The 13,424-nt window shown below is 40.7% G+C and overlaps 1 protein-coding gene across 10 annotated transcripts in view; it reads left to right on the top strand.

The window, feature by feature from the left end:
* The window catches only part of LOC139761740 (uncharacterized), a 313,003-nt gene that overhangs the window by 118,112 nt on the left and 181,467 nt on the right, over nucleotides 1–13,424 (top strand). For 7 of the 10 annotated variants that reach the window (XM_071686163.1, XM_071686174.1, XM_071686205.1 and 4 more), the window contains one exon: nucleotides 11,064–11,109. In XM_071686163.1, coding sequence (XP_071542264.1) covers nucleotides 11,064–11,109 — 46 coding nt within the window. The remainder of the gene's footprint in view (nucleotides 1–11,063; nucleotides 11,110–13,424) is intronic. The other 3 variants (XM_071686198.1, XM_071686218.1, XM_071686226.1) reach the window with 1 other exon arrangement.

Genomic DNA, 13,424 nt, shown 5'->3' with positions numbered 1-13,424 from the left:
ACAACGACTGACTCACTTCCCAAGTTATCTCATCCACAACAGACTGCATACTTGCCCCTCTTTCCAAAACTCTTGCATTCACCTCCCTAATAACCCCATCCGTAAACAAATTAAACAAACATAGAGACATCACACACCCCTGCCGCAAACCTACATTCACTGAGAACCAATCACTTTCCTCTCTTCCTACTCATACACATGCCTTACATCCTCAATAAAAACTTATCACTGCTTCTAACAACTTGCCTCCCACACCATATATTCTTAATACCTTCCACAGAGCATCTCTATCAACTCTATCATATGCCTTCTCCAGATCCATGAATGCGACATACAAATCCATTTGCTTTTCTAAGTATTTCTCACATACAATCTTCAAAGCAAACACGCGATCCACACATCCTCTACCACTTCTGAAACCACACTGCTCTTCCCCAGTCTGATGCTCTGTACATGCCTTCACTCTCTCAATGAATACCCTCCCATATAATTTCCCAGGAATACTCAACAAACTTATACCTCTGTAATTTGAGCACTCACTTTTATCCCCTTTGCCTTTGTACAATGGCACTATGCAAGCATACCTCCAATCCTCAGGCACCTCACCATGAATCATACATACATTTAATTACCGTACCAACCAGTCAACAATACAGTCACCCCCTTTTTTAATAAATTCCACTGCAATACCATTCAAACCCGCCTCCTTGCCTGCTTTCATCTTCCGCAAAGCTTTTACTGCCTCTTCTCTGTTTACCAAATCATTTTCCCTAACCCTTTCACTTTGCACACCACCTCAACCAAAACACCCTATATCTGCCACTCTGTCATCAAACACATTCAACAAACCTTCAAAATACTCACTCCATCTCCTTCTCACATCACCACTACTTGTTATCACCTCCCCATTAGCCCCCTTCACTGAAGTTCCCATTTGTTCCTTTGTCTTACTCACTTTATTTACCTCCTTCCAAAAATCTTTTTATTCTCCCTAAAATTTAATGATACTCTCTCACCCCAACTCTCATTTGCCCTCTTTTTCACCTCTTGCACCTTTCTCTTGACCTTCTGCCTCTTTCTTTTATACATCTGCCACTCATTTGCATTATTTCCCTGCAAAAATTGTCCAAATGCATCTCTCTTCTCTTTCACTAATAATCTTACCTCTTCATCCCACCACTCACTACCCTTTCTAATCTGCCCACCTCCCATGCTTCTCATGCCACAAGCATCTTTTGCACAAGCCAACACTGCTTCCCTAAATACATCCCATTCCTCCCCCACTCCCCTTACATCCTTTGTTCTCAGCTTTTTTCATTCTGTACTCAGTCTCTCCTGGTACTTCCTCACACAAGTCTCCTTCCCAAGCTCACTTACTCTCACCACTTTTTTCACCACAACATTCTCTCTTGTTTTCTGAAAACCTTAACAAATCTTCACCTTCGCCGCCACAAGATAATGATCAGACATCCCCCCAGTTGCACCTCTCAGCACATCAACATCCTGAAGTTCCTCTTTTGCGCACCTATCAATTAATACGTAATCCAATAATGCTCTCTGGCCATCTCTCTTACTTACATACGTATACTTATGTATGTCTCTCTTTTTAAACCAGGTATTCCCAATCACCAGTCCTTTTTCAGCACATAAATCTACAAGCTCATCACCATTTCCATTTACAACACTGAACACCCCATGTACACCAATTATTCCCTCAACTGCCACATTACTGACCTTTGCATTCAAATCACCTATTACTATAACCCGGTCTCATGCATCAAAACCACTAACACACTCACTCAACTGCTCACAAAACACTTGCCTCTCATGATGTTTCTTCCCATGCCCAGGTGCATATGCACCAATAATCACCCATCTCTCTCCATCCATTTTCAGTTTTACCCAAATCAATCTAGAGTTTACTTTCTTACACTCTATTACATACTCCCACCACTCCTGTTTCAGGAGTAGTGCTACTCCTTCCCTTGCTCTTGTCCTCTCACTAACCCCTGACTTTACTCCCAAGACATTCCCAAACCAGTCTTCCCCTTAACCTCTAGCTTCGTTTTACTCAGAGCCAAAACATCCAGGTTCCTTTCCTCAAACATACTACCTATCTCTCCTTTTTTCTCATCTTAGTTACATCCACACACATTTAGACAAAATGCGTGGGAAGTATTCTTTCTCCCCTATTCCCAGGGATAATATATATATATTACACATGTACATAATTCATAGTCTGCCTTTATTCATTCCCATCACCACCCCGCCACACATGAAATAACAACCTGCTTCCCCCTCATGTGCACGAGGTAGCGCTAGGAAAAGGCAACAAAGGCCACGTTCATTCACACTCAGTCTCTAGCTGTCATGTAATAATGCAACGAAACCACAGCTCCCTTTCCACATCCAGGCCCCACAGAACTTTCCATGGTTTACCCCAGACGCTTCACGTGCCCTGGTTTAATCCATTGACAGCATGTCAACCCCGGTTTACAACATTGTTCCAATTCACTCTATTCCATGCACGCCTTTCACCCTCCTGCATGTTCGGGCCCCAGTCACTCAAAATCTTTTTCACTCCATCTTTTCACCTCCAATTTGGTCTCCCACTTCTCCTCGTTCCCTCCACCTCTGACACATATATCCTCTTGGTCAATCTTTCCTCACTCATTCTCTCCATGTGACCAAACTATTTCAAAACACCCTCTTCTGCTCTCTCAACCACACTCTTTTTATCACCACACATCTCTCTTACCCTATTATTACTTACTTGATCAAACCACCTCACACCACATATTGTCCTGAAACATCTCATTTTCAGCACATCCACCCTCCTGCGCACAACTCTATCCATAGCCCACGCCTCGCAACCATATAATATTGTTGGAACCACTATTCCTTGAAACTTACCCATTTTTGCTTTCTGAGATAATGTTCTCAACTTCCACACATTCTTCAATGCTCCCAGAACTTTCGTCCCCTCCCCCACCCTAAGATTTACTGCCACTTCCATGGTTCCATTCGCTGCCAAATCCACACCCAGATATCTAAAACACTTCCTCCAGTTTTTCTCCAGTCAAACATACCTTCCAATTGACTTGTCCCTCAACCGTACTGTACCTAATATCCTTGCTCTTATTCACATTTACTCTCAGCTTTCTTCTTTCACACACTTTACCAAAGTCAGTCACCAGCTTCTGCAGTTTCTCACACGAATCAGCCACCAGCGCTGTATCATCAGCGAACAACAACTGACTCACTTCACAAGCTCTCTCATCCACAACAGACTGCATACTTGCCCCTCTTTCCAAAACTCTTCCATTCACCTCCCTAATAACCCCATCCATAAACAAATTAAACAAACATGGAGACAACACACACCCCTGCCACAAACCTACATTCACTGAGAACCAGTCACTTCCCTCTCTTCCTACACGTACACATGCCTTACATCCTCGATAAAAACTTATCACTGCTTCTAACAACTTGCCTCACACACCATATATTCTTAATACCTTCCACAGAGCATCTCTATCAACTCTTATCATATTCCTTCTCCAGATCCATAAATGCTACATACAAATCCATTTGCTTTTCTAAGTATTTCTCACATACGTTCTTCAAAACAAACACATGATCCACACATCCTCTACCACTTCTGAAACCACACTCCTCTTTCCCAATCTGATGCTCTGTACATGCCTTCACCCTCTCAATCAATACCCTCCCATATAATTTCCCAGGAATACTCAACAAACTTATACCTCTGTAATTTGAGCACTCGCTTTTCTCCCCTTTGCCTTTGTACAGTGGCACTATGCAAGCATACCTCCAATCCTCAGGCACCTCACCATGAGTCATACATACATTAAATTACCTTACTAACCAGTCAACAATACAGTCACCCCTTTTTTTAATAAATTCCACTACAATACCATCCAAACCCGCCTCCTTGCCTGCTTTCATCTTCTGCAAAGCTTTTACTACCTCTTCTCTGTTTACCAAATTATTCTCCCTAGCCCTTTCACTTTGCACACCACCTGAACCAAAAAAACCAAAATCTGCCACTCTATCATCAAACACATTCAACAAACCTTCAAAATACTCACTCCATCTCCTTCTCACATCACCACTACTTGTTATCACCTCCCCATTAGCCCCCTTCACTGAAGTTCCCATTTGTTCCTTTGTCTTACGCACTTTACCTCCTTCCAAAAATCTTTTTATTCTCCCTAAGATTTAATGATACTCTCTCACCCCAACTCTCATTTGCCCTCTTTTTCACCTCTTGTACCTTTCTCTTGACCTTCTGCCTCTTTCTTTTATACATCTGCCACTCATTTGCATTATTTCCCTGCAAAAATCATCCAAATGCTTCTCTCTTCTCTTTCACTAATAATCTTACCTCTTCATCCCACCACTCACTACCCTTTGTAATCTGCCCACCTCCCACACTTCTCATGCCACAAGCATATTTTGCGCAAGCCTTCACTGCTTCCCTAAGTACATCCCATTCCTCCCCCACTCCCTGTATGTCCTTTGTTTTCACCTTTTTCCATTCTGTACTCAATTTCTCCTGGTACTTCCTCACACAAGTCTCCTTCCCAAGCTTACTTACTCTCACCACTCTTTTTACCCCAACATTCTCTCTTCTTTTCTGAAAACCTTTACAAATCTTCACCTTCGCCTCCAGAAGATAATGATCAGACATCCCTCCAGTTGCACCTCTCAGCACATCAGCATCCTGAAGTTCCTGTTTTGCACCCCTATCAATTAACATATAATCCAATAATGCTCTCTGGCCATCTCTCCTACTTACATACGTATACTTATGTATATCTCTCTTTTTGAATCAGGTATTCCCAATCATCAGTCCTTTTTCAGCACATAAATCTACAAGCTCATCACCATTTCCATTTACAACACTGAACACCCCATGTACATCAATTATTCCCTCAACTGCCACATTACTGACCTTTGCATTCAAATCACCCATCACTGTAGCCCGGTCTCATGCATCAAAACTGTTAACACACTCACTCAGCTGCTCCCAAAACACTTGCCTCTCATGATCTTGCTTCTCATGCCCAGGTGCATCTGCACCAATAATCACCCATCTCTCTCCATCCACTTTCAGTTTTGCCCATATCAATCTAGAGTTTACTTTCTTACACTCTATCACATACTCCCACCACTCCTGCTTCAGGAGTAGTGCTACTCCTTCCCTTGCTCTTGTCCTCTCACTAACCCCTGACTTTACTCCCAAGACATTCCCAAACCACTCTTCCCCTTAACCTCTAGCTTCGTTTCACTCAGAGCCAAAACATCCAGGTTCCTTTCCTCAAACATACTACCTATCTCTCCTTTTTTCTCATCTTGGTTACATCCACACACATTTAGATGGAATGCATGGGAAGTATTCTTTCTCCCTTATTCCCAGGGATGATATATATATATATATATATATATATATATATATATATATATATATATTTATTTATTCTTTTATTTTGCTTTGTCGCTGTCTCCTGCGTTTGCGAGGTAGCGCAAGGAAACAGACAAAAGAAATGGCCCAACCCACCCCCATACACATGTATATACATACACATCCACACACGCAAATATACGTACCCATACATCTCAATGTACACACATATATATACACACACAGACACATACATATATACACATGCACTCAATTTACACTGCCTTTATTCATTCCCATCGCCACCTCGCCACACATGGAATAACAACCCCATCCCCCCTCATGTGTGTGAGGTAGCGATAGAAAAAGACAACAAAGGCCCCATTCATTCACACTCAGTCTCTAGCTGTCATGTAATAATGCCCAAAACCACAGCTTCCTTTCCACATCCAGGCCCCACAGAACTTTCCATGGTTTACCCCAGATGCTTCACATGCTCTGATTCAATCCATTGACAGCACGTCTACCCCGGTATACCACATCGATCCAATTCACTCTATTCCTTGCCTGCCTTTCACTCTCCTGCATGTTCAGGCCCCGATCACTCAAAATCTTTTTCACTCCATCTTTCCACCTCCAATTTGGTCTCCCACTTCTCCTCGTTCCCTCCACCTCCGACACATATATCCTCTTGGTCAATCTTTCTTCACTCATTCTCTCCATGTGCCCAAACCATTTCAAAACACCCTCTTCTGCTCTCTCAACCAAGCTCTTTTAATTTCCACACATCTCTCTTACCCTTACATTACCTACTCGATCAAAGCACCTCACACCACATATTGTCCTCAAACATCTCATTTCCAGCACAGCCACCCTCCTGCGCACAACTCTATCCATAGCCCATGCCTCACAACCATACAACATTGTTGGAACCACTATTCCTTCAAACATACCCATTTTTGCTTTCCGAGATAAAGTCCTCGACTTCCAAACATTCTTCAAGGCTCCCAGAATTTTCGCCCCCTCCCCCACCCTATGATTCACTTCCGCTTCCATGGTTCCATCCGCTGCCAGATCTACTCCCAGATATCTAAAACACTTTACTTCCTCCAGTTTTTCTCCATTCAAACTTACCTCCCAATTGACTTGACCCTCAACCCCACTGTACCTAATAACCTTGCTCTTGCTCTTATTCTGGAAGGAGTAAATAAAGTGCGTAAGACAAGGGAACAAATGGGACCTTCAGTGAAGGGGGCTAATGGGGAGGTGATAACAAATAGTGGTGATGTGAGAAGGAGATGGAGTGAATATTTTGAAGGTTTGTTGAATGTGTTTGATGATAGAGTGGCAGATATAGGGTGTTTTGGTTGAGGTGGTTAGCAAAGTGAGAGGGTTAGGGAAAATGATTTGGTGAACAGAGAAGAGGTAGTAAAAGCTTTGCGGAAGATGAAATCTGGCAAGGCAGCAGGTTTGGATGGTATTGCAGTGGAATTTATTAAAAATGGGGGTGACTGTATTGTTGACTGGTTGGTAAGGTTATTTATTGTATGTATGATTCATGGTGAGGTGCCTGAGGATTGGCAGAATGCATGCATAGTGCCATTGTACAAAGGCAAAGGGGATAAGAGTGAGTGCTCAAATTACAGAGGTATAAGTTTGTTGAGTATTCCTGGTAAATTATATGGGAGGGTATTGATTGAGAGGGTGAAGGCATGTACAGAGCATCAGATTGGGGAAGAGCAGTGTGGTTTCAGAAGTGGTAGAGGATGTGTGGATCAGGTGTTTGCTTTGAAGAATGTATGTGAGAAATACTTAGAAAAGCAAATGGATTTGTATGTAGCATTTATGGATCTGGAGAAGGCATATGATAGAGTTGATAGAGATGCTCTGTGGAAGGTACTAAGAATATATGGTGTGGGAGGCACGTTGTTAGAAGCAGTGAAAATTTTTTATTGAGGATGTAAGGCATTTGTACGTGTAGGAAGAGAGGAAAGTGATTGGTTCTCAGTGAATGTAGGTTTGCGGCAGGGGTGTGTGATGTCTCCATGGTTGTTTAATTTGTTTATGGATGGGGTTGTTAGGGAGGTGAATGCAAGAGTTTTGGAAAGAGGGGCAAGTATGAAGTCTGTTCTGGATGAGAGAGCTTGGGAAGTGAGTCAGTTGTTGTTCGCTGATGATACAGCGCTGGTGGCTGATTCATGTGAGAAACTGCAGAAGCTGGTGACTGAGTTTGGTAAAGTGTGTGAAAGAAGAAAGTTAAGAGTAAATTTGAATAAGAGCAAGGTTATTAATTACAGTAGGGTTGAGGGTCAAGTCAACTGGGAGGTAAGTTTGAATGGAGAAAAACTGAAGGAAGTAAAGTGTTTTAGATATCTGGGAGTGGATTTGGCAGCGAATGGTACCATGGAAGCAGAAGTGAATCATAGGGTGGGGGAGGGGGCGAAAGTTCTGGGAGCCTTGAAGAATGTGTGGAAGTCGAGAACATTATCTTGGAAAGCAAAAATGGGTATTTGGATGTGCTGGAAATGAGATTTTTGAGGACAATATGTGGTGTGAGGTGGTTTGATAGGGTAAGTAATGTAACGGTAAGAGAGATGTGTGGAAATAAGAAGAGTGTGGTTGAGAGAGCAGAAGAGGGTGTTTTGAAGTGGTTTGGTCACATGGAGAGAATGAGTGAGGAAAGATTGACCAAGAGGATATATGTGTCGGAGGTGGAGGGAACAAGGAGAAGTGGGAGACCAAATTGGAGGTGGAAAGATGGAGCGAAAAAGATTTTGAGTGATCGGGGCCTGAACATGCAGGAGGGTGAAAGGCGTGCAAGGAATAGAGTGAACTGGAACGGTGTGGTATACCGGGGTCAACGTGCTGTCAATGGATTGAACCAGGGCATGTGAAGCGTCTGAGGTAAACCATGGAAAGTTCTGTGGGGCCTGGATGTGGAAAGGGAGCTGTGGTTTCGGGCATTATTACATGACAGCTAGAGACTTCTTTTGGAAAATTAGAAAAGAAACGAGAGGGATTTCCAGCCACCCGCTCCCTCCCCTTTTATTCACCTTCTACGACATGCAGGGAATACATGGGAAGTATTCTTTCCCCCCTATCCCCAGACATGTACATATATACACATGTACATCATTCATACTTGCTGCCTTTATTCATTCCTGTCGCCACCCCACCACACATGAAATGACACCCCCTCCCCTGCATGCACGCGAGGTAGCGCTAGGAAAAGATAACAAAGGCCACATTCGTTTACACTCAGTCTCTAGCTGTCATGTATAATGCACTGAAACCACAGCTCCCTTTCCACATCTAGGCCCCACAAAACTTTCCATGGTTTACCCCAGATGCTTCACATGCCCTGATTCAATCCATTGACAGCATGTCTGCCCCGGTATACCACATCGATCCAATTCACTCTATTCCTTGCCCTCCTTTCACCCTCCTGCTTGTTCAGGCCCCAATCACTCAAAACCTTTTTTACTCCATCCCTGCACCTCCAATTTGGTCTCCCACTTCTTGTTCCCTCCCCCTCTGACACATATATCCTCTTTGCCAATCTTTCCTCACTCATTCTCTCCATGTGACCAAACCATTTCAAAACACCCTCTTCTGCTATCTCAACCACACTCTTTTTATTACCTTACATCACTCTTACCCTTTCAATACTTACTCGATCAATCTGTGTATGTATATGTTGATATGTATATGTATAAATAGTGATACAAGAGATATTGTTTCAGTTACAATGAAAATGACTAAAGTAGTTTCTGCATAACTGCGTCCCACCATGATGATGGATTTCCATTTTTTTTTAATGATTTATGAGTGACTGTTGTGCATGATGTTATTCCCAGGTTTGCTAGGTTGGTAATAGCATCTTTGGACAAGATGTGGAAAACTACATCGGCTGGGAATTCATGTGAGGGTGCAAAGATTTAGACCCACAAATGTTTCTCAGAGGAACATACTACAATTGGTCATAAATATAGCTGGACATAATAAAAGGGCAGCTACATTATGACAATATATGGATGACTGTGTTGTATGATATTTTTCTAGCTGTATTCTTTGGTTGCTATTGACATATGTGAGTAAGATGTAGAATCATACATAAAATGAAAGCATGAAGATTTAGAACCATAAATGTGGTTTGATACAAAAGATTATATCTAGCCTTGAATATATCTTGGCACTGTGAATGGGTTCACCAAAAAAAACCAGTTCTTGGCAATGCATTAAAAGGTTTAAACAGAAATCCTAGTTTCTAGTAAGTTCAGTTAGAGACCTTCATGTCTCACACATAGTGTTTCTTGTAGAACCCTTGGGACTTCACTAGATGTAACAAATAGACCTTTTTTTATTTTATTCGTGGTTCTTCATCACTCAAGCTCTAGTACAAAAGTAACTGTATGTAAGCTAAATTGATATAGAGTAGAGAAGTTTAATAGGTCCTTTAAGCAATGATGTTATATAAATCATGAGCATTTCTTTGGGTGCCTGGATTGTGAACACGCTTTTTGGCAGTATCTGGGTCCTTGAGTAATATTCTGAAAAGGCAACTCTGCCTTTTTCTTTCTCATGAACATTTCATTGAAGGAAATCAGGAAGGTATGGACATCCATCTTCCATGTTTGTCTTTCAGTAGCTTAGTTTTTGAATTGGTGGACATACACTGCATGTGAGTTTGGGGATTCATGCTTTAGAAGGACCGGGTTTTAGAATTCCTCAGATTCAACACTGAAGGATATTTGCTTTGAGATCAGTTTTAAGTAGAGGGTTTTTCCTAACACCTCTCCTTTGTGTGGATATGTTGTAAGTGCTAACAGAACTGGCTGCAAAGGAGAGAAATGTAGGTTTTGAAGGTTGAAAAGCATTTTCTCTGCAGAGAAATTCTCCTCTTTTCTTCTGAACCTGCCTGGCCTTTCTTTTCATTTTTGATTCTCCTGTTTTTTGTGACTGCCTTGGGCTGGTATCCTTGATCTGCAAAATATTTGAGCTGTGAGTAGTCAGCAGGTGATGGGTGTGGTGACATTAGTTAGTTGACGTGCTAATTAGCCAAGAGTAGATCATTTAGATGAACATTTTGCTGTAAGTGCCATTGAGTCATTCATTTACAGTGGATTAGTTAAAGCTGTTGCCTCCTTAACAAATAAGAGGCTGAGTAAGCCTAATCCAGCATGTTTTCAAGATATGTCTCTGTGCTAACAGGACACTGCCTCAGAGAAAAACAGTTTTTCAATCTTCAGAATGAACATTTTTTGCCCATAATCATATAAATAGAAAAAAAAAATCTGACTCTTTTGAGTACTTAGGATTAGCCAGTCTGATAAATAATGTGTCCTAATTTAGAAACTAAGTTTTGAGTCATAAGAATGCCAGATTTTATTATTTTTTCTCTATCTTATCATAATCAGAAAGAGATTCTTTGTATTTCACACTGGGAGAGGCAAAGTTAATCATTATTCACTATAAAGATTAATCTTCATGATGTAATCATTAAGATTTTTTATCAGATCATATTGAGCTTGTTTCTAGTAGTATTTAGTTGTATGTAAATCACTAGAGCATTATTATTAATTCTTTTTTTTTTTTTTCATGATAGAATACTCCAGTATATACAGTTAATATTCAGATATCTGTATTTCAGATGCATGCTGGCCATGATGGTGGGGTTCAAGGTAATTTTAATGATTGCGTTAAGACAATTGGCATGTTTGTGTGGAACGTAAGATCATGAAAAGATCTATTTTTTTTAATTCTTTATGCTATATTCTGAAACTGTAAACAGTGAGAAAGATACCAGTAGTATTATAGGTATAGAAGAATGTGGCAAGAGGTTTGGCAAGTCTGCATGAGAGAAGATTCAGAATATTATGCCTTGAAGAATGGAGTGAAATCTGGATTCTTTGAATACATTCATATGGGTAGCACATATAGAATGGCTGAGATGAATGAAGGGTAAATTATTGAAGATTTTATGAAAGATAGGAAATATGTAGAGTGAATAATAGATTTTCAGGGGTGAACTTTGATAAAAGGACTGGTGCAGGTATTGCTTAAGCTTATTACATGCCTTGCTGCAGAGGGCATAATTGTTTGCCTTTATCTATTCAGCCGTGCAGGTATTGCTTAAGCTTATTACATGCCATGCTGCAGAGGGGCATAAATTGTTTGCCTTTTTCTATCCAGCCTAGCATCTGTCCATTCATCCCAAACTTATGTGCATGATATATTGTGACTAGATGATTAGAGGTGATGCCCCTTGCATCATGACACCAAAGCATCTAGGTTCTCCTGGTGCCAGTGGTGCTATGAAGCATAAGGCCATCACCAGTGAGGTTAAGATGAATGTTTTCAAATGTTATGAGAGAGTTGAACAAATGAGTTTGTCATAAAGTTTTCAGTGTTATGGGGCCAGACTGTAAGGAGTTGTGTACTGCATTGTTACCAAAAGCTTGTTTACTCATTACTTTACTCAGGGAGATGGTAAATGGATATGTGTGCTCAGCATCTTAAGACTGGGCATTAGCAACGTAGGTGGACTAAATTTATGTGGTTCTACAGATGCTCCATACATGTGATTACTATATGTGTGTTGCAGAGAGTTTTATGCCAGTATTACCCCGTTTCTTAACCATTAAGTTCATGTGTGCTAGAGTGTTAATGATTGTATACAGTGTTTGATGTACTGGTGAAAGGATATTGACCAAAATTTTATAACGATATCACATATAGAACTCTGTGACTGACTAAGCTCTTATGGTCAGGAGATCAGAGGTCAGGGTCTCAAGGTCGTTTGTAATCAAATACAGTGAAACTCTTGTACACAGTTCCTAAGGTTAAGTATATGAATGTAAATTAAACATTTGCCTAGATACTGTGTCGAAACTTATATGCCTCACAAAGTTTTGGAGGCCAGGAGCTGTGGGAAAGGTCATCAGATAATGTGAACTGTACTGCTTTGCTACCAGTTGCTTGTGTAGTCAGTAGTTGATAATTAGGTGCTTGGATATTGATCAAACGTTTTTTTCCATGAATACAACACAAAATTTAACACTTGATTAAAGTGTCAAGGTTGTGAAATCAAAGGTTGTGGTAACTTAAGTCTTTTATTCTGGAATACTATCGAGTGATTCTTTGTGCAAAATCTGAAGACTGGTTGAATGGATATAGGCCAAACCTTTCCTGCAAATCCTACATATATAGTTGCACTTCTCATTTAGATTTTGAAGGTTAAGGATCCAAGCTCTAGGTTAACAAGTCACATGTACAAAAGTTCTAGCAAATGCTTCCATCCATATTATGTGATATCATGGTGGTGGATATTGATTTAACTCCTACTATGGATACTATATAGAATTCTCCAGTGTTTGGATGTCTGGGATCAGATATTAAGGTTGCAAGTGAAGGTGAACTTAACTGCTCCTAAATAGGTTTATGTTTATTGAATAGACATGTACCATGGTACTGCATACAGAATTCTACACCTGATTAAGTTTTTAGAGATCATGTGTACTTAGATTGTAGTACATTAAATGCTTGTGGACATGTTATCTAAAACATAGCAACTGGATATTGAGCAAACTTTCACAGCAGATACTGCATGCAGAAATTGATGTCTGGAAAATACATAAAGGTGAAGGTTAAAGATCAAATTCAAGATTGTAGAGGAGAGTAGTATCTAAATATGACTGCTATCCCCATGTAAACCTGTCTTAATGTGCTTTGCAGTCTGTACCATGAGCACAGAGATACAGGGATCTCTCGAATTACATGTATTTGATTTACACCATTTTTAGAATAAGGTGCACAGTCCATTTATACTTCTTTGATTTATGCAGGCTTAAATTTGGAATAAAACAATCATCATTACTCTGGCATTGCAGTTGTGTGATATTGCCAGCACTGTGCAATAAGTGCATGTATGCATGGTGAGGATGCATTTCATAGTTATAGAGTGCTACAGTACTTTGTTCTTCAGTATATTGTACAT

This window comes from Panulirus ornatus, chromosome 3 (genome assembly GCF_036320965.1).
Source record: "Panulirus ornatus isolate Po-2019 chromosome 3, ASM3632096v1, whole genome shotgun sequence".
In the NCBI taxonomy this organism is placed as follows: domain Eukaryota; kingdom Metazoa; phylum Arthropoda; class Malacostraca; order Decapoda; family Palinuridae; genus Panulirus; species Panulirus ornatus.
Note: the sequence above shows the minus strand (reverse complement) of the source record. Positions and strands in the feature narration are given on the sequence as shown.